This window comes from Ranitomeya imitator, chromosome 3 (genome assembly GCF_032444005.1).
Source record: "Ranitomeya imitator isolate aRanImi1 chromosome 3, aRanImi1.pri, whole genome shotgun sequence".
NCBI classification, from domain to species: Eukaryota; Metazoa; Chordata; class Amphibia; order Anura; family Dendrobatidae; genus Ranitomeya; species Ranitomeya imitator.
The window spans coordinates 797,434,744-797,461,949 of NC_091284.1; the positions used below are offsets into that span (position 1 = coordinate 797,434,744).

General features: G+C 47.4%; 1 protein-coding gene across 1 annotated transcript in view; it reads left to right on the plus strand.

Moving 5' to 3' along the window:
- DYNC2H1 (dynein cytoplasmic 2 heavy chain 1) overlaps nucleotides 1-27,206 on the plus strand; it is a 552,714-nt gene that overhangs the window by 290,379 nt on the left and 235,129 nt on the right. Inside the window, exon 75 of the mRNA XM_069759211.1 lies at nucleotides 19,647-19,719. Coding sequence (XP_069615312.1) covers nucleotides 19,647-19,719 — 73 coding nt within the window. The remainder of the gene's footprint in view (nucleotides 1-19,646; nucleotides 19,720-27,206) is intronic.

Genomic DNA, 27,206 nt, shown 5'->3' on the forward strand with positions numbered 1-27,206 from the left:
CTTTAGAAGTAGAAGCCTAGAGGACACTATACAGCAGAACTGAGCAGGGCAGCTGTGAATTCAGCTCTAGGGAGAGGCAGTTACTAGAGGTAGCTGAAGATTCTACAGCTTCTCCCTCCTACATTATCAGTAGACCTCTATATGCATCATCTGTTACCTGATCTATCAGTGAAGCTGATCAATGTTCATCTCTGCCTCCTGAATACAAATTTAATCCTGCTGCACTATCTTTAGAAGTAGAAGCCTAGAGGACACTATACAGCAGAACTGAGCAGGGCAGCTGTGAATTCAGCTCTAGGGTGAGACAGCTACTAGAGGTAGCTGAAGATTCTACAGCTTCTCCCTCCTACATTATCAGTAGACCTCTATATGCATCATCTGTTACCTGATCTATCAGTGAAGCTGATCAATGTTCATTTCTGCCTCCTGAATACAAATGTCATCCTGCTGCACTATCCTTAGAAGTAGAAGCCTAGAGGACACTATACAGCAGAACTGAGCAGTGTAGCTGTTAATTTAGCTCTAGGGTGAGGCAGTTACTAGAAGCAGCTGAAGGTTCTACAGCTTCTCCCTCCTACATTCTCAGTAGACCTATATAGGCATCATCTGTTACCTGACCTCTCAGTGAAGCTGATAATCCATCTTCATCTTTGCCTCCTGAATACAGATTTCCTTATTTAAATGAAAGTGAATGATCGGTGCAGGAGGAAGGGAATATGATAAGTTGAGATAAAAGCATTTGTCGGTTATTTTCATAACTTCCATCGGAATCAGTAGTAGTCACACATGTGTGGCCATCTGTACACTAACGGTAACTAAGGCGGGGTATCCAAAGGTGGGACCTTCATCTAGCAGACATTAATGGCGTATGGGAATTGTAAGATTCCTGGGTGCAGGAATCCTATATTCTGCTTACTTTCACAACATTCTTGTAACAGAACGGGATGGTCCAAAGTGGAGAAACCACCACTGCCACCTCTGAGAGATCCTGCCTGTGGCACATAGCGGTATGCCGATCTCAGTCATTCATAGCCAAGATGAGAATACCTGTCCGTATAGATATAGCAGATGTTAACTTGTTATACTCTAGGACAGTGGTCCCCAACTCTAGGCCTCGAGGGCCGCCAACAGTGCAGGTTTTCAGGATTTCCTTAGTATTGCACAGGGGTTGGAATCATCACCTGTGCAGATGATCACATTACCACCGATGCAATACTAAAGAAATCCTGAAAACCTGCACTGTTGGCGGCCCTCGAGGCCTGGAGTTGGGGACCCCTCCTCTAGGATCATTTACAGAGGTAATCCTGTGTATAGAAAGGATCACCTCTCCACATGGTAGACATTAGATCCAGGAGGTCCCATAGATCTTGTCATTGTTCTTCTCTGGTTCTCCTCTTCCACTGGAGCACCAAGGCTCATGTGCAATCATCTGCTCTGTTCACCTCCCACAACGATAAATCCTGGGGAGGAAATGTTATTAATCTGTTTGTGGAGGTTTTCAGCATAAATGGCACAAAAGGTTCCCGCAACTTCTTGTTCCTCTGTTGATGCAGTTTAGGCCAAAAGTTTCAAGAGATGGACCTGGTTAATGTGGAGGAGGCTTTAGACCATATGTTTAACGACAAGATCGAAATTGTCACGCCCTTGGTGTAGAAATGTGCTCCTGCTGATAGCAGGCATAGATTAGGATTTTGGACTTTTAAGCCGTGCAAAATGCTCCAAAATGTATTTAGAGGCCCGTGCTTGCTAATAGATTTTTTTTTTAGATTTAGACTGACCTATGAAATGCCTGATTAGTAAATCTGCTTCTAAGTACATTATATGGAGAAAAGTATTGGGCCACACGTCCTTTTTACTTGATTCAGGTTTTTAAGTCAGTCCCCTCGTCCCCCGGTGTATAGCAATCGTCTCCTCGCCCCTGGTGTATAGTAATCGTCTCCTCGCCCCTGGTGTATAACAATCGTCTCCTCGCCCCTGGTGTATAGCCATCAGTCCCTCGCCCCTGGTGTATAACAATCGTCTCCTCGCCCCTGGTGTATAGCAATAGTCTCCTCGCCCCTGGTGTATAGCCATCAGTCCCTCACCCCTGGTGTATAACAATCGTCTCCTCGCCCCTGGTGTATAGCCATCAGTCCCTCGCCCCTGGTGTATAACAATCGTCTCCTCGCCCCTGGTGTATAACAATCGTCTCCTCGCCCCTGGTGTATAGCCATCATTCCCTCACCCCTGGTGTATAACAATCGTCTCCTCGCCCCTGGTGTATAGCCATCAGTCCCTCGCCCCTGGTGTATAACAATCGTCTCCTCGCCCCTGGTGTATAGCAATAGTCTCCTCGCCCCTGGTGTATAGCCATCAGTCCCTCGCCCCTGGTGTATAGCCATCATTCCCTCACCCCTGGTGTATAACAATCGTCTCCTCGCCCCTGGTGTATAGCCATCAGTCCCTCGCCCCTGGTGTATAGTAATCGTCTCCTCGCCCCTGGTGTATAGCCATCAGTCCCTCGCCCCTGGTGTATAGTAATCGTCTCCTCGCCCCTGGTGTATAGCCATCAGTCCCTCGCCCCTGGTGTATAGTAATCGTCTCCTCGCCCCTGGTGTATAGCCATCGGCCCCTCGCCCCTGGTGTATAGTCATCATTCCCTCACCCCTGGTGTATAACAATCGTCTCCTCGCCCCTGGTGTATAGTCATCATTCCCTCACCCCTGGTGTATAGCCATCGGCCCCTCGCCCCTGGTGTATAGCCATCAGTCCCTCGCCCCTGGTGTATAACAATCATCTCCTCGCCCCTGGTGTATAGCCATCAGTCCCTCGCCCCTGGTGTATAGCAATCGTCTCCTCGCCCCTGATGTATAGCCATCAGTCCCTCGCCCCTGGTGTATAGTAATCGTCTCCTCGCCCCTGGTGTATAGCCATCAGTACCTCGCCCCTGGTGTATAGCCATCAGTCCCTCGCCCCTGGTGTATATCCATCAGTCCCTCGCCCTTGGTGTATAACAATCGTCTCCTCGCCCCTGGTGTATAGCCATCAGTCCCTCGCCCCTGGTGTATAGCAATCGTCTCCTCGCCCCTGGTGTATAGCCATCAGTCCCTCGCCCCTGGTGTATAACAATCGGCCCCTCGCCCCTGGTGTATAGCCATCAGTCCCTCGCCCCTGGTGTATAGCAATCGTCTCCTCGCCCCTGGTGTATAGCCATCAGTCCCTCGCCCCTGGTGTATAGCCATCAGTCCCTCGCCCCTGGTGTATAGCCATCAGTCCCTCGCCCCTGGTGTATAGCAATCGTCTCCTCGCCCCTGGTGTATAGCAATAGTCTCCTCGCCCCTGGTGTATAGCCATCAGTCCCTCGCCCCTGGTGTATAGCCATCATTCCCTCACCCCTGGTGTATAACAATCGTCTCCTCGCCCCTGGTGTATAGCCATCAGTCCCTCGCCCCTGGTGTATAGTAATCGTCTCCTCGCCCCTGGTGTATAGCCATCGGCCCCTCGCCCCTGGTGTATAGTCATCATTCCCTCACCCCTGGTGTATAACAATCGTCTCCTCGCCCCTGGTGTATAGCCATCAGTCCCTCGCCCCTGGTGTATAACAATCATCTCCTCGCCCCTGGTATATAGCAATCAGTTCCTCGTCCCTGGTGTATAGCAATAGTCTCCTTGCCCCTGGTGTATAGCCATCAGTCCCTCGCCCCTGGTGTATAGCAATCGTCTCCTCGCCCCTGATGTATAGCCATCAGTCCCTCGCCCCTGGTGTATAGTAATCGTCTCCTCGCCCCTGGTGTATAGCCATCAGTCCCTCGCCCCTGGTGTATATCCATCAGTCCCTCGCCCTTGGTGTATAACAATCGTCTCCTCGCCCCTGGTGTATAGCCATCAGTCCCTCGCCCCTGGTGTATAGCAATCGTCTCCTCGCCCCTGGTGTATAGCCATCAGTCCCTCGCCCCTGGTGTATAACAATCGGCCCCTCGCCCCTGGTGTATAGCCATCAGTCCCTCGCCCCTGGTGTATAGCAATCGTCTCCTCGCCCCTGGTGTATAGCCATCAGTCCCTCGCCCCTGGTGTATAGCCATCAGTCCCTCGCCCCTGGTGTATAGCCATCAGTCCCTCGCCCCTGGTGTATAGCAATCGTCTCCTCGCCCCTGGTGTATAGCCATCAGTCCCTCGCCCCTGGTGTATAGCAATCGTCTCCTCGCCCCTGGTGTATAGCCATCAGTCCCTCGCCCCTGGTGTATAACAATCGGCCCCTCGCCCCTGGTGTATAGCCATCAGTCCCTCGCCCCTGGTGTATAGCTATCGTCTCCTCGCCCCTGGTGTATAGCCATCAGTCCCTCGCCCCTGGTGTATAGCCATCAGTCCCTCGCCCCTGGTGTATAGCCATCAGTCCCTCGCCCCTGGTGTATAGCCATCAGTCCCTCGCCCCTGGTGTATAGCAATAGTCTCCTCTCCCCTGGTGTATAGCCATCAGTCCCTCGCCCCTGGTGTATAACAATCAGCCCCTTGCCCCTGGTGTATAGCCATCAGTCCCTCAACCCTGTAGTATAGCCATCAGTCCCTCGCCCCTGGTGTATAACATTCGTCTCCTCGCCCCTGGTGTATAGCCATCAGTCCCTCGCCCCTGGTGTATAGCAATAGTCTCCTTGCCCCTGGTGTATAGCCATCAGTACCTCGCCCCTGGTGTATAGCAATTGGCCCCTTGCCCCTGGTGTATAGCCATCAGTTCCTCGCCCCTGGTGTATAGCCATCAGTCCCTCGCCCCTGGTGTAAAGCAATCGTCTCCTCGCCCCTGGTGTATAACAGTCGGTCCCTTGCCCCTGGTGTATAGCAATCGTCTCCTCGCCCCTGGTGTATAGCCATCAGTCCCTCGGCCCTTGTGTATAACAATTGCTCATTCCTCCCTGGTGTATCTCAATCGGCCCCTTGCCCCTGATGTATCTCAATCGGCCCCTCGCCCCTAGTGTATAGCATTTGGTCCCTCGCCCCTGGTGTATAGCAATCCTCTCCACGCCCCCTGGTGTGTAGCTATCAGTCCCTCGCCCTTTATGTATAACAATTGCTCCTTCGCCCCTGGTGTATCTCAATCGGCCCCTCACCCCTGGTGTATCTCAATCGGCCCCTCGCCCCTGGTGTATAGCCATCAGTACCTCGCCCCAGGTGTATAACAATCGGCCCCTTGCCGCTGGTGTATAGCAATCGTCTCCACGCCCCCTGGTGTATAGCTATCTGTCCCTCGCCCTTTGTGTATAACAATTGCTCCTTCGCCCCTGGTGTATCTCAATTGGTCCCTCACCCCTGGTGTATAGCAATCGTCTCCTCGCCCATAGTGTATAGCATTTGGTCCCTCGCCCCTGGTGTATAGCAATCGTCTCCTCGCCCATAGTGTATAGCATTTGGTCCCTCGCCCCTGGTGTATAGCAATCGTCTCCTCGCCCATAGTGTATAGCATTTGGTCCCTCGCCCCTGGTGTATAGCAATCGTCTCCTCGCCCATAGTGTATAGCATTTGGTCCCTCGCCCCTGGTGTATAGCAATCGTCTCCTCGCACCAGGTGTATAGCATTCGGTCACTCGCCCCTGGTGTATAGAAATTTTCTCCTCACCCATGGTGTATAACAATTGGTCCCTCACTCCCTGGTGTATAACGATCGGTCCCTCAGCTTGGGGGTAAAACATCCGCGCTCTCTACCCCCCATTGTATAATATCCGTCTCCTCACCCCTCAATGTATAACCTCTGGCCCCCCACTATGCCGTCCGCCTTTACTAATGTGACAGAACGGCCGGCAGTGCAGAGCTCCCTGAAACCAGCGGTGTCCTGTAATATGAGCCATCGGGGTAACAACTCCGATCTTCCCCCATCACCTGTGAATGAAATTATTGAGGAGTGGAAGGAACCGCAGCAACTCTGGCACGAAGTGGAGACCCCGTAATGTTACAGAGCGGGGGGCTGGGTGCTGAGGGGCAGAGGGCAGAAAAGTCACCAATGCTTTGCTGACTCCATAACTGTAGAGTCCAGACCTCCTCTGGTATTAAGATCAGCACAATCACTGCGCCCCCACCTGGAGCTTCAAGGCCGAGCAGCTGCATGCAGCTGTACATCACCAAGCACAATGCTGAGCGTCGGATGGAGTGGTGTAAAGCCGCCACCACTGGGCTCTGGAGGAGACGTGTTCTGTGCAGTGACGGATCACACTTATCTATCTGCGTCTGATGGAGGAGTCTGGGTTTGGTGATCCCAGGAGGACGTTACCCCCTGACTGCACCGTGCCCCCTGTACAGATGGTGGAGGAGGATAATACTATGGGCTGTTATCAGGGGGCGGCCTCGGCCCGTCAGCTCCAGTGAAGGGAAATCTTAATACTGCAGGACAAGACATTGAGGACAATTGTAGCTTCCAGCTTTGCGGGAACAGTTTGGGGAAGATCCTTTACTGTCCCCCATGACTGCGCCCAGTGCACAAGCTCCATACAGACATGGTTGGGGGAGTTTAGTGGAAGAACATGAGCGGCCGCACAGAGCCCGGACCTCAGCCCCATCCAACAACTCTAATGTAGACACTGATCCCGGCCTCCCCCCAACATCAGGGTCTGACCCCACTGATGCTCTTTTGGATGAGGGGCAAAAATTCCCACAGACGCCTCTAAAATCTTGCAGGAAACTGTTGTGAATTCTGTTATCGAACTCCCTCCTGTGGTCATGAATGGTACATCGGCGAGTTCTGTCCATGGACTCCCTCTGGTGGCTGTGAGTGGAGCTGCTGCTTCTGAGGTTCCTTCCACAGGTGACGTAGGTTATTCTTTGGCTGGCTGCTCTATTTAACTCCACTCAGATCGTTACTCCATGCCAGCTGTCAATGTTCTTGTACTGGTTCAGTTCGCTCTTGGATCTTTCTGGTGACCTGTCTACTCCAGCAGAAGCTAAGTCCCTGCTGGTTTATTATTTGTTCATTGTTTCCTTGTCCAGCTTGCTTTTATGATTTTGTCGTGCTAGCTGGAAGCTCTGGGATGCAGAGTGGCACCTCCGCACCGCGAGTCGGTGCGGAGGTCTTTTTGCACACTCTGCGTGGTCTTTTTGTAGTTTTTTGTGCTGACCGCAAAGATACCTTTCCTATCCTCTGTCTGTTTGGTTAGTCTGGCCTCCCTTTGCTGAAACCTGTTTCATTTCTGCGTTTGTGACTTTCATCTTATCTCACAGTCAATGTATGTGGGGGGCTGTCTTTTCCTTTGGGGAATTTCTCTGAGGCAAGGTAGGCTTTATTTTCTATCTTTAGGGCTAGTTAGCTCTTAGGCTGTGAAGAGGCGTCTAGGGAGAGTCAGGTACGCTCCACGGCTATTTCTAGTTGTTGTGATAGGATTAGGGGTTGCGGTCAGCAGAGCTCCCACTTCCCAGAGCTTGTCCTGTGTGAGTTTAACTATCAGGTCGTTCCGGGTGTTCCTAACCACCAGGTCATAACAGAAAACCTTCCCAGAAGAGCGGAAGCCATTATATCTGCAGAGGGGCCGACTCCATATTACCCTCTGTGGATGCAGAATTGGAGGTCAGAAGAGCCCCTGTAGTGTAATGTGGAGGGGGCACGTACTTTTGTCCATGTAGTCTGTCTTGCAGACACAACACACGCAGATTTTCCCCTGATTCTTTAGTGACGTTAGAGTTGCTTTCAGTAATGAATGTGAGAGCAGGTGAGCGGTGATCCGGCCACATTAACACTAGGACCACCGGACTGGTCACCCCCACAGAACTACCGAATGGAGTCATTTTGACTCCTGGCTTGTTTTTGTTTATTTTTAGAGTTTCCTGCTCCTGGTATTGTTGTAACCTTAATTTATAGAATGCAAAATAGCAAGAATATCGTCAGGGTTTATCTTCTTCTTCTGGCCATATTAGCAAAACTGCAGGCCGTATTCTACAGAAATGATGTAGTCCTCTGGAGAGTTCACTGACGGATGTCCTGTATATGCCCTGTATATGCCAAGTATATTTGCAAAAATGCTAATTATTCTAAGTCTAAGCCAATATGTATTGTAAACATACAAGAAAATGAAAACTAAAAGAAATAATAACATTTAGCGACAAAGACTAGCAAGAAGATAGTCGGGAGTGAAAATGACTCCCTCTGGTAATTACCGTAAAGGTACTCCTTTTTTTTCCCAAAAATTATTTATTATCACAAAATCTTTTTCCACATCCTAAATGAGTAAAAGTCACTGAGTCTCGAGCCGGAATTCGGAAAAATGTAGTCACAAAAGAGAAATAAAAATTGCAAGGAATCAAAATGACTCCATCGGTAGTTCTAGTGTTAAATCTCGTTTCGCCCTGGCGCCCCGCCTCGTGTCATCCTCCCCGACCTCGGAGCCCGAGTCCTCCTGCCCGGTCGTGCACACAGCCGTACGCAGAATATCCGAGGAGTGTGACGGCAGACGTCTCCGGCACAGGGAACGTCTCCTGGTGGCCGGACATTCATCATCTTTTACATTTCATTTACAAAGTGTAATTACTTCATGCTTTTTTTTTTTTTCTATTGTTTTTTTAGCAATATATTTATTTTAAGCTAATCCACACAACAAAGAATAAATAGCTTTTCATTATTACACTGGAAATTCAGTAAATTGTGCAGGACATGGATTGTTGCTGAATTTACAATACCACGTTTTTGTTTTTTAGAAAACAAACTCCGCATTACTCACCCTCCCCAGGTCCAGCGCAGAGTCTTTACCTCTGTTACAAAAAAAAATTACAAGCAGCAGTGGGGGGGGGACAGAGATTTTCCAAAATCAGAAAAACCCTTAAAGCTGTCCACCACTAGGTGAGCTCACTGCATCCTGCATATACCTGAAAGGCTTATTCCCAGAATTCCAAGCTATGCCTTACGCCTCATTCACACCTCCCTGTTGTATTTATGTGTTGGATCTTAGTTTTTTTAAGGATACAGCACTTACCCATTATAAACTATGGCGCAACACAGATGGCAAGGGCCAAAACCAGACTATGGGTCCGTGTACAGCACGCAGATGACATCCGTTCACAGTCCATGTGCTGTATGTGTCTAACATTGAAAAGTATATGAGAAACGTTATCATTTATTTTTCTGTGAAAAATAAATGATGATTGGTGGTAAAAACGGACACGGTAATGATAAAAACGGACACCGTGATGGCAAAGAAGGACACATTAATTGTAAAAACGGACACCATGTGTTATGGACCTGGTGGTTAGGAGCACCCGAAAGGACCTGATGGTTAAACTAACAAAGGACAAGCTCTGGGAAGTGGGAGCTCTGCTGACCGCAACCCCTAATCCTATCACACACACTAGAAATAACCGTGGAGCGTTCCTGACTCTCCCCAGACGCCTCTTCACAGCCTAAGAGCTAACTAGCCCTAGAGATAGAAAATGAAGCCTACCTTGCCTCAGAGAAATTCCCCAAAGGTAAAGGAAGCCCCCCACATATATTAACTGTGAGTTAAGATGAAAGTCACAAACACAGAAATGAAACAGGTTTCAGCAAAGGGAGGCCAGACTTACTAAACAGACTGAGGATAGGAAAGGTATCTTTGCGGTCAGCACAAAAAACTACAAAAAGACCACGCAGAGTGTGCAAAAAGACCTCCGCACCGACTCACGGTGCGAAGGTGCCACTCTGCATCCCAGAGCTTCCATCTAGCAAGGCAAAATCATTATAGCAAGCTGGACAAGAAAACAATGAACAAATAATAAACTAGCAGGGACTTAGCTTTTGCTGGAGTAGACAGGTCACCAGAAAGATCGAAGACCGAACTGAACCAGTACAAGAACATTGACAGCTGGCATGGAGTAACGATCTGAGTGGAGTTAAAAAGAGCAGCCAGCCAAACAATAAACTGAGACACCTGTGGAAGGAACCTCAGAAGCAACAGCTCCACTCACAGCCACCAGAGGGAGTCCATGGACAGAACTCGCCGAAGTACCATTCATGACCACAGGAGGGAGTTCGATAACAGAATTCACAACAACCATGATGGTAAAAATGGACACACTGATGGTAAAAACGTACACACTGATGGTAAAAACAGACACACTGATGGTAAAAACGGACACACTGATGGTAAAAACGGACACCTTGATGGTATAAACGGACACCGTGATGGTAAAAACAGATACCGTGATGGTAAAAACGGACACACTGATGGCAAAGAAGGACACATTAACTGTAAAAATGAGCACCGTGATGGCAATAAAGAACACATTAATTGTAAAAACGGTCACCATGATGGTAAAAACGGACACCGTGATGGCAAAGAAGGACACATTAATTGTAAAAACGGACACCGTGATGGCAATAAAGGACACATGATGGTAAAAACGGACACACTGATGGTAAAAACGGACACACTGATCGTAAAAACAGACACACTGATGGTAAAAACGGACACACTGATGGTAAAAACGGACACACTGATGGTAAAAACGGACACACTGATGTTATAAACGGACACCGTGATGGTAAAAACGTTCACACTAATTGTAAAAACACACCATGATGATAAAAATGGACAACCTCCCGGGACTATCGTGTGGTTGTTATGACACGTGAGCCCGGCGCCCAATCAGCGCTGGCATCACTGTCCCGCCATATGACAAATTGAACATAAAGAGGAAGTCCGGGCCGCAGCTGATCTGACTTCCTCTTCCTGCTCAATTCGACAGGAGGCGGGGACAGTGACGCCAGCACTGATTGGGCGCCGGGCTCATGTGTCATAGCAACCGCACGAGAGTCCCAGGACTGCGAGTGCCGACACCACGGAAACAGCGCCAGCACGGGAAGTGAGTATAAGCTTTATTATTTTATCAGGACCAAGTGAGAGGCATGACAGAGTTCTCCAAGTAGTGGACAACTTCTTTGAGCTCGCGGTAGTTCCACCACAGGGAACATGATAAAATAAGATGTGCGTGTAGAAATAAAATAAGATATTAAAGAGTTAAATTGAATCGACAAATACTGGTAGAGCGGCCCTGCTCACAAGAGCTTACAATCTATGAGGCAGTGTGGTATCTCAAGATAAAATGCCTGTTTATACAATGGTCCAGCCATTTTTTATAGTATGCAAGTTAGTAAATTGAGTGCAAGTCGTGCGGAGGTACGGAGAAGGGATTAGGGGCTGAAGAAGGGGAGGAAATGGAGAACAGTTAGGTTAATGAATGGGATAGACCAGGCCAAGCACATGTACTTTTAGGACACGTATAAAACCGTACATGTTGGAAATTATTCTGTCTGAGGAGGTGCATTCCAGAGAACTGGTGCAGCACTGGTGAAATCCTTGTGAAAGAAGGTTCATAATTTGGGCTATCCATGTAATATAGGAAAGGAGAAGTTCTCTAGAGGTGAGAGATGGCTCCATAGAATCATAGAATGTTAGAGTTTGAAGGGACCTCCAGAATCATGGTGTCCAACCCCCTGCTCAATGCAGGATCCATGTCATAACTCTCCTCTTTGGCCAAGGAAGATCATTTAGGGGCAGAGACATTGATTCCAGCGATGTGTGGGCTGTTTGCATTTTTCATAAAATCACTTTATATCTGCTGTAGATCTAGCAGTTCCCTGAATGCTGACCTCTGTATAACTGCACCCTCACCACTGATTGGCAGCTGTGAATGCTGAGCTCTGTATAACTCCACCCTTACCACTGATTGGCAGCTCTGAATGCTGAGCTCTGTATAACCCCGCCTCCACCAGTGATTGGCAGCTCTGAATGCTGAGCTCTGTATAACCCCGCCCTCACCACTGATTGGCAGCTCTGAATGCTGAGCTCTGTATAACCCCGCCCTCACCACAGATTGGCAGCTCTCAATGCTGAGCTCTGTATAACTCCGCCCTCACCACTGATTGGCAGCTCTCAATGCTGAGCTCTGTATAACTTCGCCCTCACCACTGATTGGCAGCTCTCAATGCTGAGCTCTGTATAACTTCGCCCTCACCACTGATTGGCAGCTCTGAATGCTGTGCTCTGTATAACCCCACCCTCACCACTGATTGGCAGCTCTGAATGCTGAGCTCTGTATAACCCCGCCCTCACCACTGATTGGCAGCTCTGAATGCTGAGCTCTGTATAACCCCACCCTCACCACTGATTGGCAGCTCGGAATGCTGAGCTCTGTATAACCCCGCCTTCACCAGTGATTGGGAGCTCTGAATGCTGAGCTCTGTATAACCCCAGCCTCACCACTGATTGGCAGCTCTGAATGCTGAGCTCTGTATAACCCCGCCCTCACCACTGATTGGCAGCTCTCAATGCTGAGCTCTGTATAACTTCGCCCTCACCACTGATTGGCAGCTCTGAATGCTGAGCTCTGTATAACCCAAGCCTCACCACTGATTGGCAGCTCTGAATGCTGAGCTCTGTATAACCCCGCCCTCACCACTGATTGGCAGCTCTGAATGCTGAGCTCTGTATAACCCCACCCTCACCACTGATTGGCAGCTCTGAATGCTGAGCTCTATAACCCCGCCCTCATCACTGATTGACAGCTCTGAATGCTGAGATCTGTATAACCGCACCCTCACTACTGATTGGCAGCTCTCAATGCTGAGCTCTGTATAACTTCACCCTCACCACTGATTGGAAGCTCTGAATGCTGAGCTCTGTATAACCCCACCCTCACCACTGATTGGTAGCTCGGAATGCTGAGCTCTGTATTACCCCGCCTTCACCAGTGATTGGCAGCTCTGAATGCTGAGCTCTGTATAACCCCACCCTCACCACTGATTGGCAGCTCTGAATGCTGAGCTCTGTATAACCCCGCCCTCATCACTGATTGACAGCACTGAATGCTGAGATCTGTATAACCGCACCCTCACTACTGATTGGCAGCTCTCAATGCTGAGCTCTGTATAACTTCACCCTCACCACTGATTGGAAGCTCTCAATGCTGAGCTCTGTATAACCCCACCCTCACCACTGATTGGCAGCTCGGAATGCTGAGCTCTGTATAACCCCGCCTTCACCAGTGATTGGCAGCTCTGAATGCTGAGCTCTGTATAACCCCACCCTCACCACTGATTGGCAGCTCTGAATGCTGAGCTCTGTATAACCCCGCCCTCATCACTGATTGACAGTGCTGAATGCTGAGATCTGTATAACTGCACCCTCACTACTGATTGGCAGTTCTCAATGCTGAGCTCTGTATAACTTCGCTCTCACCACTGATTGGAAACTCTGAATGCTGAGCTCTGTATAACCCCAGCCTCACCACTGATTGACAGCTCTGAATGCTGAGGTCTGTATAACTGCACCCTCACCACTGATTGGCAGCTCTGAATGCTGAGATCTGTATAACTCCGCCCTCACCACTGATTGGCAGCTCTCAATGCTGAGCTCTGTATAACTTCGCCCTCACCACTGATTGGCAGCTCTGAATGCTGAGCTCTGTATAACCCCAGCCTCACCACTGATTGACAGCTCTGAATGCTGAGGTCTGTATAACCCCGCCCTCAACACTGATTGGCAGCTCTGAATGCTGAGCTCTGTATAACCCCACCCTCACCACTGATTGGCAGCTCAGAATGCTGAGCTCTGTATAACCCCGCCTTCACGAGTGATTGGGAGCTCTGAATGCTGAGCTCTGTATAACCCCACCCTCACCACTGATTGGCAGCTCTGAATGCTGAGCTCTGTATAACTTCGCCCTCACCACTGATTGGCAGCTCTGAATGCTGAGCTCGGTATAACCCAAGCCTCACCACTGATTGGCAGCTCTGAATGCTGAGCTCTGTATAACCCCGCCCTCACCACTGATTGGCAGCTCTGAATGCTGAGCTCTGTATAACCCCACCCTCACCACTGATTGGCAGCTCGGAATGCTGAGCTCTGTATAACCCCGCCTTCACCAGTGATTGGCAGCTCTGAATGCTGAGCTCTGTATAACCCCGCCCTCATCACTGATTTACAGCTCTGAATGCTGAGATCTGTATAACCGCACCCTCACTACTGATTGGCAGCTCTCAATGCTGAGCTCTGTATAACTTCGCCCTCACCACTGATTGGAAGCTCTGAATGCTGAGCTCTGTATAACTGCACCCTCACCACTGATTGGCAGCTCTGAATGCTGAGCTCTGTATAACTCCGCCCTCACCACTGATTGGCAGCTCTCAATGCTGAGCTCTGTATAACTTCGCCCTCACCACTGATTGCCAGCTCTCAATGCTGAGCTCTGTATAACTTCGCCCTCACCACTGATTTGCAGCTCTGAATGCTGAGCTCTGTATAACCCCGCCCTCACCACTGATTGGCAGCTCTGAATGCTGAGCTCTGTATAACTTCGCCCTCACCACTGATTGGCAGCTCAGAATGCTGAGCTCTGTATAACCCCGCCTCCACCAGTGATTGGCAGCTCTGAATGCTGAGCTCTGTATAACCCCGCCCTCACCACTGATTGGCAGCTCTGAATGCTGAGCTCTGTATAACCCCGCCCTCACCACAGATTGGCAGCTCTCAATGCTGAGCTCTGTATAACTCCGCCCTCACCACTGATTGGCAGCTCTCAATGCTGAGCTCTGTATAACCCCACCCTCACCACTGATTGGCAGCTTGGAATGCTGAGCTCTGTATAACCCCGCCCTCACCACTGATTGGCAGCTCTGAAAGCTGAGCTCTTTATAACCCCGCCCTCACCACAGATTGGCAGCTCTCAATGCTGAGCTCTGTATAACTCCGCCCTCACCACTGATTGGCAGCTCTCAATGCTGAGCTCTGTATAACTTCGCCCTCACCACTGATTGGCAGCTCTGAATGCTGTGCTCTGTATAACCCCACCCTCACCACTGATTGGCAGCTCTGAATGCTGAGCTCTGTATAACCCCGCCCTCACCACTGATTGGCAGCTCTGAATGCTGAGCTCTGTATAACCCCACCCTCACCACTGATTGGCAGCTCGGAATGCTGAGCTCTGTATAACCCCGCCTTCACCAGTGATTGGCAGCTCTGAATGCTGAGCTCTATAACCCCGCCCTCATCACTGATTGACAGCTCTGAATGCTGAGATCTGTATAACCGCACCCTCACTACTGATTGGCAGCTCTCAATGCTGAGCTCTGTATAACTTCACCCTCACCACTGATTGGAAGCTCTGAATGCTGAGCTCTGTATAACCCCACCCTCACCACTGATTGGTAGCTCGGAATGCTGAGCTCTGTATTACCCCGCCTTCACCAGTGATTGGCAGCTCTGAATGCTGAGCTCTGTATAACCCCACCCTCACCACTGATTGGCAGCTCTGAATGCTGAGCTCTGTATAACCCCGCCCTCATCACTGATTGACAGCACTGAATGCTGAGATCTGTATAACCGCACCCTCACTACTGATTGGCAGCTCTCAATGCTGAGCTCTGTATAACTTCACCCTCACCACTGATTGGAAGCTCTCAATGCTGAGCTCTGTATAACCCCACCCTCACCACTGATTGGCAGCTCGGAATGCTGAGCTCTGTATAACCCCGCCTTCACCAGTGATTGGCAGCTCGGAATGCTGAGCTCTGTATAACCCCACCCTCACCACTGATTGGCAGCTCTGAATGCTGAGCTCTGTATAACCCCGCCCTCATCACTGATTGACAGTGCTGAATGCTGAGATCTGTATAACTGCACCCTCACTACTGATTGGCAGTTCTCAATGCTGAGCTCTGTATAACTTCGCTCTCACCACTGATTGGCAGCTCTGAATGCTGAGCTCTGTATAACTTCGCCCTCACCACTGATTGGCAGCTCTGAATGCTGAGCTCTGTATAACCCCAGCCTCACCACTGATTGGCAGCTCTGAATGCTGAGGTCTGTATAACCCCGCCCTCAACACTGATTGGCAGCTCTGAATGCTGAGCTCTGTATAACCCCACCCTCACCACTGATTGGCAGCTCAGAATGCTGAGCTCTGTATAACCCCGCCTTCACGAGTGATTGGGAGCTCTGAATGCTGAGCTCTGTATAACCCCACCCTCACCACTGATTGGCAGCTCTGAATGCTGAGCTCTGTATAACTTCGCCCTCACCACTGATTGGCAGCTCTGAATGCTGAGCTCGATATAACCCAATCCTCACCACTGATTGGCAGCTCTGAATGCTGAGCTCTGTATAACCCCACCCTCACCACTGATTGGCAGCTCGGAATGCTGAGCTCTGTATAACCCCGCCTTCACCAGTGATTGGCAGCTCTGAATGCTGAGCTCTGTATAACCCCGCCCTCATCACTGATTGACAGCTCTGAATGCTGAGATCTGTATAACCGCACCCTCACTACTGATTGGCAGCTCTCAATGCTGAGCTCTGTATAACTTCGCCCTCACCACTGATTGGAAGCTCTGAATGCTGAGCTCTGTATAACTGCACCCTCACCACTGATTGGCAGCTCTGAATGCTGAGCTCTGTATAACTCCGCCCTCACCACTGATTGGCAGCTCTCAATGCTGAGCTCTGTATAACTTCACCCTCACCACTGATTGCCAGCTCTCAATGCTGAGCTCTGTATAACTTCGCCCTCACCACTGATTTGCAGCTCTGAATGCTGAGCTCTGTATAACCCCGCCCTCACCACTGATTGGCAGCTCTGATTGCTGAGCTCTGTATAACCCCGCCCTCACCACTGATTGGCAGCTCTGAATGCTGAGCTCTGTATAACCCCGCCCTCACCACAGATTGGCAGCTCTCAATGCTGAGCTCTGTATAACTCCGCCCTCACCACTGATTGGCAGCTCTCAATGCTGAGCTCTGTATAACCCCACCCTCACCACTGATTGGCAGCTCGGAATGCTGAGCTCTGTATAACCCCGCCCTCACCACTGATTGGCAGCTCTGAAAGCTGAGTTCTTTATAACCCCGCCCTCACCACAGATTGGCAGCTCTCAATGCTGAGCTCTGTATAACTCCGCCCTCACCACTGATTGGCAGCTCTCAATGCTGAGCTCTGTATAACTTCGCCCTCACCACTGATTGGCAGCTCTGAATGCTGTGCTCTGTATAACCCCACCCTCACCACTGATTGGCAGCTCTGAATGCTGAGCTCTGTATAACCCCGCCCTCACCACTGATTGGCAGCTCTGAATGCTGAGCTCTGTATAACCCCACCCTCACCACTGATTGGCAGCTCGGAATGCTGAGCTCTGTATAACCCCGCCTTCACCAGTGATTGGCAGCTCTGAATGCTGAGCTCTATAACCCCGCCCTCATCACTGATTGACAGCTCTGAATGCTGAGATCTGTATAACCGCACCCTCACTACTGATTGGCAGCTCTCAATGCTGAGCTCTGTATAACTTCACCCTCACCACTGATTGGAAGCTCTGAATGCTGAGCTCTGTATAACCCCACCCTCACCACTGATTGGTAGCTCAGAATGCTGAGCTCTGTATTACCCCGCCTTCACCAGTGATTGGCAGCTCTGAATGCTGAGCTCTGTATAACCCCACCCTCACCACTGATTGGCAGCTCTGAATGCTGAGCTCTGTATAACCCCGCCCTCATCACTGATTGACAGCACTGAATGCTGAGATCTGTATAATCGCACCCTCACTACTGATTGGCAGCTCTCAATGCTGAGCTCTGTATAACTTCACCCTCACCACTGATTGGAAGCTCTCAATGCTGAGCTCTGTATAACCCCACCCTCACCACTGATTGGCAGCTCGGAATGCTGAGCTCTGTATAACCCCGCCTTCACCAGTGATTGGCAGCTCTGAATGCTGAGCTCTGTATAACCCCACCCTCACCACTGATTGGCAGCTCTGAATGCTGAGCTCTGTATAACCCCGCCCTCATCACTGATTGACAGCGCTGAATGCTGAGATCTGTATAACTGCACCCTCACTACTGATTGGCAGTTCTCAATGCTGAGCTCTGTATAACTTCGCTCTCACCACTGATTGGAAGCTCTGAATGCTGAGCTCTGTATAACTGCACCCTCACCACTGATTGGCAGCTCTGAATGCTGAGCTCTGTATAACCCCGCCTTCACGAGTGATTGGGAGCTCTGAATGCTGAGCTCTGTATAACCCCACCCTCACCACTGATTGGCAGCTCTGAATGCTGAGCTCTGTATAACCCCACCCTCACCACTGATTGGCAGCTCAGAATGCTGAGCTCTGTATAACCCCGCCTTCACGAGTGATTGGGAGCTCTGAATGCTGAGCTCTGTATAACCCCACCCTCACCACTGATTGGCAGCTCTGAATGCTGAGCTCTGTATAACCCCGCCCTCACCACTGATTGGCAGCTCTCAATGCTGAGCTCTGTATAACTTCGCCCTCACCACTGATTGGCAGCTCTGAATGCTGAGCTCTGTATAACCCAAGCCTCACCACTGATTGGCAGCTCTGAATGCTGAGCTCTGTATAACCCCGCCCTCACCACTGATTGGCAGCTCTGAATGCTGAGCTCTGTATAACCCCACCCTCACCACTGATTGGCAGCTCGGAATGCTGAGCTCTGTATAACCCCGCCTTCACCAGTGATTGGGAGCTCTGAATGCTGAGCTCTGTATAACCCCACCCTCACCACTGATTGGCAGCTCTGAATGCTGAGCTCTGTATAACCCCGCCCTCATCACTGATTGACAGCTCTGAATGCTGAGATCTGTATAACCGCACCCTCACTACTGATTGCCAGCTCTCAATGCTGAGCTCTGTATAACTTCGCCCTCACCACTGATTTGCAGCTCTGAATGCTGAGCTCTGTATAACCCCGCCCTCACCACTGATTGGCAGCTCTGAATGCTGAGCTCTGTATAACTTCGCCCTCACCACTGATTGGCAGCTCTCAATGCTGAGCTCTGTATAACTCCACCCTCACCACTGATTGGTAAATCTGATTGGCAACTCACCACTGATTGGCAACTCTGTATAACCCCACCCTCACCACTGATTGGCAGCTCTGAATGCTGAGCTCTGTATAACTCCGCCCTCACCACTGATGGGCAGCTCTGAATGCTGAGCTCTGTATAACCCCACCCTCACCACTGATTGGCAGCTCTGAATGCTGAGCTCTGTATAACCCCACCCTCACCACTGATTGGCAGCTCTGAATGCTGAGCTCTGTATAACCCCGCCCTCACCACTGATTTGCAGCTGTCTACCTATGCACCGTGTACACAGAAAGCTGTCAATCATTGTTGGGGGTGGGGTTATACAGAGCTCATGAATAATGAGGAGTACAAGGCAGTAGGTTTACTAGTCCTCTTGTGATAATCTCCTGCTCATAAATCAGTGATTTTTATCAAAACTACAGCAAGCAGCCCAATAAGTTATACACCGCTGGAATCGGGGTCTGTGCACCTCCATCATGCTGCTCCCAGATTAGATGACACAAACCTGAAGACAGGTTCCCTTTAATAAATGAAAGAGGTGGAAATGCACCTTAGAGCATATCCTTGTCTTAATGTAACTTTTATTTTAGAGAGAAGGGATTTTTGGACTTGGCGCATATAATGGATTCTTTGGATGATGAGATCTTACTCCTTGCCTATCACTTCCGCTTCATTTCCATGGCCACCTCTTGTAGACTTCGGTTCGGAATCTTTATTAACTTCCAAGATATAGACTATAAAATGCCACATTGAATTAAGTAATTTTGAGACAATAAAGATCTGTTTGCGGAGCAATCGGTGTTTGTCTGCTACTTACTATAAGGCTTCCTTCACTTTCTGTAGGTCCTGGTGGTACAAGCTGTGCGGCCGGACAGACTGCAGAGCGCCATGGCCATGTTCGCATGTCGGAGTCTGGGTAAGGTTTCTATGAGAAGTACTCGAAAGACGTGTGTGTATGTACGGGTGCTTCTCACAAAATTAGAATATCATCTAAAAGTAAATTTATTTCACTTCTTCAATTCAAAAAGTGAATTTCATATAATATAGTCATTACACACAGAGTGATCTATTTCAAGTGTTTTTTTCTGTTAATGTTGAAGGGGGCTGGCTTAGCTATTGAAATGGGCAGTCAGTCGGCCCCCTCTACACACGGCACTGGTCACATATTAATATAGAAAATGCCATCTTGTGTCAGCTGGATGGGAATTAGGGACACAGATCTTATAAACCTTTGTTGGGGACTTTGTGACACCGGTGATTGTGATCCACTGCACCACTGTTCGGGCTTACTCTGGAGGAGCCTTACTAAGTGACTACCTGGTCTCCTCTAGAGCCTCTGATGATGGGGTTAGGCTTGGGCCATTAGGGTAATCATCAGGTGCCACTAAAGGGCAGTGACCTGCAGCAGCTGGCCTATGGGTCAAAGGCAAAACATGTGGTCAGACAGTCAAAGGTCGGGTCAAACAGTCCGAGGTTAGGGCGGTCAGCACAGCAACAATATAGGAAGCCGGGGTCAGGAACGGAGAGGTCAGACAAATGGAGAAAGCATGCCGGGTTGGTAACAGGAGCGTCAAAGCTATAATGCACCTTAACAGGATACTAGAGACGCACTGCAACTAGGAATCTACGTTCAGGCATGGTGTAGAGGGAAGAGCTACCTAATATATCCCCTGCTGGCAGGGAATAGGTGAGGGAAGCAAAACTCTGCTGGGCACAGAGGGTTGAATTCCCACAGAGTCTCGCCGTGCCTCCCTAAAGCCAGGTGGAGACTCTCCAGCAACAGGCAAATGCCGCAGGGCTGGGAGCACTGCAAGAGGCAGTTCAGCACGATGGCCTGACACTGGGTGGAGCAGAGCGATTAACGCAGTGAGTAGGACAGTGCTGAGAAGGCAGGCAAGTTACCCGCTTGACAGTTAATTATTTTATAATTTTGTTCCTTTTTTAATTTTTCCCCCAAAAACTTCTTTAACTATGTGTAATCGGCAGATTTAAAGTTTTTGTATCAGGAAAAGGAAGATTTGATAGCTAAAAAGATTTAATAAGAAATCTATGACTGAAGGAAATCTATAATTGTAAGGGAAACTATGGTATCAGTTAAATAACTAGTTAAGGCTGCATCCAAATTACTATCTCCACACAAAAGGACATAAAACCTGCCTAATCTTATTGCAGGAACTCAGAACCACGGAGGGGGGGGGGGGGGGGCAAACATGGCACCAGATATATGGAATGCAAAGGCCCTGAGCTCACCGGCCAGTCACAAAAAGCAGCTTTTTAAATGGGCCAATCTGAGTCATCCTGGAAATATGAGCCTATGGTTAGGACTATAAAGTGCTGGATGGCACAAAAGAAAGTTTTTCACATGTGGGGGCTGCTGATGCTGCTTGTGATCCATAATTTATCTTCTCCTTCCCCTAAGGAAACAGAACAAAAGCTGTTTGTTATTTCTCCCTTTTTATTTGATATCTCTTTTGCCTATGTGTGCCATTTTATTTTTATCTTTTATATCTTTTATTGTAAGCACTGTATAGTTTTATATTAATGCATAAAATCTTTAATAAGTTAGATTCTTGTATGCTGTAAAGAATCCATGGCCTTTCACAGAGTGTGTGACCTTCTTATTTGTCTGATAGTAACTTATTTTGGGGACTCCTCACCCCGTGTGTTTGATGAGTGGTGGCAGCACATTAAGAAATCAGGGTGTGTGATTTATGCTGCTCATCTTATAGCCTAGAACAGCGGTTGAGTGAGAGAAGATAAGTTAACCCTTGCAGGTTTGTTTTGGACATTTCTTGCTTGTCGAAAGAAGACCAGGAAGCAGAGACAAGATGGGACCGGGGTAAATATATAAGTGGGAGTGTTGAGGAATTGGTGAAGTTCGTTTTACTTCTTTATTTCAATAAACATTTTTTTTATTATCCTGGACTATCCCTTTAAGGCGTTGCAGTAATCTAATTGATTGAAGTCATCTCTTTTTTTTTACCCCAGTAATTAAATATTTACTTAGAAATTGAAGGAGTGTTAATGTCTTAGTTTATGGAATCAATTAAAAGTGAGTCAATCTTTTCAGGGAAAAATCAAGTTAATATTCTGTTTTTAAACATTTTTGTAATGAGATTCTGTCCTCTCCAAAGCCGATCTAACTTTGTTCTGCCGTAAGGAATTTCATTATGATTTATTAAATCAATGTCTGGACTTCATTACCAGCGAGGAAAAGTTTCCAGTTAACCGCAGTTCCTTTAGGTCATTGCCACTTGGACGCAGACTTTATGCAGTGACAAGTTATACGGCCGCCGGAGATTTTAATATTAAGGAAGAACTGAATGTAGCAGCCTTGCAGGGTGTCCTGGGGGTCAGCGATGCCTGGGCCGATGCTCATAATTAGCAAAATGGAGTTACTGGGGTCATGTAACGCAGAGTCTTTCATGCTAGTCCCTCAGGTGCACGATACAGGATATTACCGCAGCATGTTCCTGGGTGGTACAAGTTGCCAGAATGACACCCCCATTCTCCCCCATGAAGTTGTACCTCCCCTACCTCCGGCGCTGCCCACGCCTGCCTGCCTTCACCTTACACATTACACTTTTAATGCCTACCCACAGCCTGGGCCTGCGTTAGGGGGAACAAACTGGGCAACTGCCCAGAGATCCCACCGCTTTGGGGGCCTCTAGCGTCCACAGGAGGAACTACACTGATGACAGCATTTTCAGTATATGTTCCAAAGTGGAGACTGTGTGTCTGTGAGTCTGTCTCTGTGTCATGGGTGTGTGTGCATCTGTCTGTATCTCTGTATGCCTGTATGTGTGTGTCTGTGTTCCTTCCTCGCCGCCCTGAAGCCGGAGCTGGACGGCTATCCTGGGGGGAGAGGGTGACATTTACTGGGTTAGATACAGATCATATACACATGTAGCAGAGCAGAGTGTGTTGTATGATCAGACTATGCATATGTAGAAGAGCGGAGTTTGCTGTGTGCGTGCTGATGAAGTGACAGAATCACTACTCGACTCTGCTACATGTGTACAGGTTAGGTACAGCACATTTACAGATGTAGCAGAGTAGAGTTTGATAGATGCATGCTGATGAACTGACAATCACTGCTCAGCTCTGCTACATCTGTACAGAATGGATACAGAACATATATTCAGCTTTGCTACATTTATATGTTTTTCTATATTTCCTGTACTGTTAAACTGTACATAAAAAAACAGTATATGTCTATGTATGTGCTCTGCTTATACAAACAGTATATGTCTATGTATGTGCTCTGCTTATACAAACAGTATATGTCTATGTATGTGCTCTGCATATACATACAGTATATGTCTATGTATGTGCTCTGCATATACATACAGTATATGTCTATGTATGTGCTCTGCATATACATACAGTATATGTCTATGTATGTGCTCTGTGTATACATACAGTATACGTCTATGTATTTGCTCTGTGTATACATACAGTATATGTCTATGTATGTATGTGCTCTGCGTATACATACAGTATATGTCTATGTATGTGCTCTGCGTATACATACAGTATATGTCTTATCCTCAGAAGCAGAGGTGACTCTTGGTCTTCCTTTCCTGGGGCGGTCCTCATGTGAGCCAGTTTCTTTGTAGCACTTGATGGTTTTTGCCACTGCACTTGGGGACACCTTCAAAGTTTTCCCAATTTTTCGGACTGACTGACCTTAATTTCTTAAAGTAATGATGGCCACTCATTTTTCTTTACTTAGCTGCTTTATCCTTGCCATAATACAAATTCTAACAGTCTATTCAGTAGGACTATCAGCTGTGTATCCACCAGACTTCTGCACAACACAACTGATGGTCCCAACCCCATTTATAAGGCAAGAAATCCCACTTATTAAACCTGAGAGGGCACACCTGTGAAGTGAAAACAGTACAGTTGTGGCCAAAAGTATTGACACCCCTGCAATTCTGTCAGATAATACTCAGTTTCTTCCTGAAAATGATTGCAAACACAAATTCTTTGTTATTATCTTCATTTAATTTGTCTTAAATGAAAAGACACAAAAAGAATTGTCCTAAAGCCAAATTGGATATAATTCCACACCAAACATAAAACAATGGGGTTGACAAAAGTATTGGCACTGTTCGAAAAATCATGTGATGCTTCTGTAATTAGTGTAATTAACAGCACCTGTAACTTACCTGTGGCACCTAACAGGTGTTGGCAATAACTAAATCACACTTGCAGCCAGTTGACATGGGTTAAAGTTGACTCAACCGCTGTCCTGTGTCCTTGTGTGTACCACATTGAGCATGGAGAAAAGAAAGAAGACCAAAGAACTGTCTGAGGACTTGAGAAACCAAATTGTGAGGAAGCATGAGCAATCTCAAGGCTACAAGTCCATCTCCAAAGACCTGGATGTTCCTGTGTCTACCGTGCACAGTGTCATCAAGAAGTGTAAAGCCCATGGCACTGTGGCTAACCTCCCTAGATGTGGACGGAAAAGAAAAATTGACAAGAGATTTCAACGCAAGATTGTGCGGATGTTGGATAAAGAACCTCGACTAACATCCAAACAAGTTCAAGCTGCCCTGCAGTCCGAGGGTACAACAGTGTCAAACCGTACTATCCGTCGGCGTCTGAATGAAAAGGGACTGTATGGTAGGAGACCCAGGAAGACCCCACTTCTTACCCCGAGACATAAAAAAGCCAGGCTGGAGTTTGCCAAAACTTACCTGAGAAAGCCTAAAACGTTTTGGAAGAATGTTCTCTGGTCAGATGAGACAAAAGTAGAGCTTTTTGGGCAAAGGCATCAACATAGAGTTTACAGGAGAAAAAAAGAGGCATTCAAAGAAAAGAACACGGTCCCTACAGTCAAACATGGCGGAGGTTCCCTGATGTTTTGGGGTTGCTTTGCTGCCTCTGGCACTGGACTGCTTGACCGTGTGCATGGCATTATGAAGTCTGAAGACTACCAACAAATTTTGCAGCATAATGTAGGGCCCAGTATGAGAAAGCTGGGTCTCCCTCAGAGGTCATGGGTCTTCCAGCAGGACAATGACCCAAAACACACTTCAAAAAGCACTAGAAAATGGTTTGAGAGAAAGCACTGGAGACTTCTAAGGTGGCCAGCAATGAGTCCAGACCTGAATCCCATAGAACACCTGTGGAGAGATCTAAAAATGGCAGTTTGGAGAAGGCACCCTTCAAATATCAGGGACCTGGAGCAGTTTGCCAAAGAAGAATGGTCTAAAATTCCAGCAGAGCATTGTAAGAAACTCATTGATGGTTACCGGAAGCGGTTGGTCGCAGTTATTTTGGCTAAAGGTTGTGCAACCAAGTATTAGGCTGAGGGTGCCAATACTTTTGTCTGGGCCATTTTTGGTGTTTTGGTTGAAATGATCAGTGTTTTGCTTTTTGCTTCATTCTCTTTTGTGTTTTTTTCATTTAAGACAAATTAAATGAAGATAATAATACCAAAACTGAGTATTCTCTGACAGAATTGCAGAGGTGTCAATACTTTTGGCTACAACTGTATGTCTATGTATGTGCACTGTCTATACATACAGTATGTATGTATGTGCTCTGTGTATACAGAGAGTATGTCTATATGTGCTCTGCTTATATATACAGTATATGTCTATGTATGTGCTGTGCGTATTCATGCAGTATATGTGTGTGTACCATGCTGTGTTTGTGGGGTAACATGTGAGTGCTATGTGTGTGTATACATTTGTGTGTAAAATGCAGTGTGTGTCACATACTGTGTGTATGTAGCATTCACATTTATAAGCACTGGTAGCGCAGACTAGAGTTCCTAGTGGAAAAATAGCAAAATGCTGCACATTCATCAGGTGATTGGATTATTTATGGTGGAACAAAAATCATTGCTCTCAGCAGCACATCGCCGGTGTAACCTGCAAATGTGCTGCCGATAACATGATACTGTATGGGGACAGATTAACATGTTAGTGATTGTTATTTGCCCACCATTCTTCCTCAGCCGGTGCACAGAGGCCGGGAAACAAGCATCGAATGATTTGAATATCGTCGATCACTTTTATTTAACTACCTTAACTTAGTGCACATATACACAACCTAAACGTTTGTGAGTGATGGTGCAGTTGTGAGCATTTAGGGCCCCATTTTGTTAAAACCGGCTGCCATGGCAGTCAGGGACCTTCTGTAGATCTCCGTTGCTCGCATTTTAGGACACCTATGAAGAAGATCATTATTTTGACAATATAAGGATTTGCAGATCCAAGCCCACCGGAGGACTAAAATTAATTATAAATAACATGAATTAAAAAAAAATTATAATAATAAAAAAGTGTTTCACATTCCAAAATATGAAATATCCAGTAGATAATATATGTTAAACATATTATTATTAGTATTTGAATCACTTCATTTTCCCTATCCAAAAGTAAAGGAATCTAAAAAATATATATGTATATATATTAGCCACGACGATAAAAGTCCGAAGTGTGAAGATACAAAAATTCTTAAGCTCATTATGGTAATGAGCATAAAGAGAAAAACAAAATGCCAGATTTTTCAGTCACCACCTCAGTTTCAGCCAATAGCTAGAGAGCAGGACGTGATGTCAGAAACAGGGGCGCTATTTTTCCGCTGTACAGCCCAGTTAGCGCCTCTTTTTCTTTCCTGTGATTCCATTGGGTATTATTTCAATATGTGATAATCAGTGTTATGAATAACGCTAAGTCCCCGATTTATTAAGTTATCAAGGAACAACATATAACATTTCTGCCCATGAGAATAACTGGAAACATGCCATTCATAAGACTTAAATGGGTTGTCCACCTCTGGGGCAATTTTTATATATATATATATATATATATATATATATATATATATATATATATATATATATATATATATATATATATATATATACATATATATATATATATATATGTGGCTAAAAATATTTTTTGCAATTTGGTTTTATTAGCTTTTACATGCTTTCTTTTCTCTGCCCTCTTCCTCTCTGAAGAGACAATTTTGCATACGTAATTTTGCAGAGGAGCATGCAAGTCTCCTGATACTGGCATGTCAGACCTGGCATGTCACACTCTACATGGAGAAACCTTACCTCTTAGATTATTTTCCCCTGTGCATTCAACTAAGATATGGTCTGTGGTCATAAATGAATGGAGCTAAAAAAGTCAGAAGAGTTAGCAGCTACCCCATTAGATTGTCAGGGTGAGCTCACTTATAGATTAAGTGTGAGGAAGGTGTGTGCCGTACTTATGGATCAAAAATGTGAGGAAGGTGTGTGCCATACTTAGGAATTCAAAATGTGAGGAAGGTGTGTGCCATACTTATGGATTAAAAATGTGAGGAAGGTGTGTGCCGTACTTAGATTAAAAATGTGAGGAAGGTGTGCCTTACTTATGGATTAAAAAT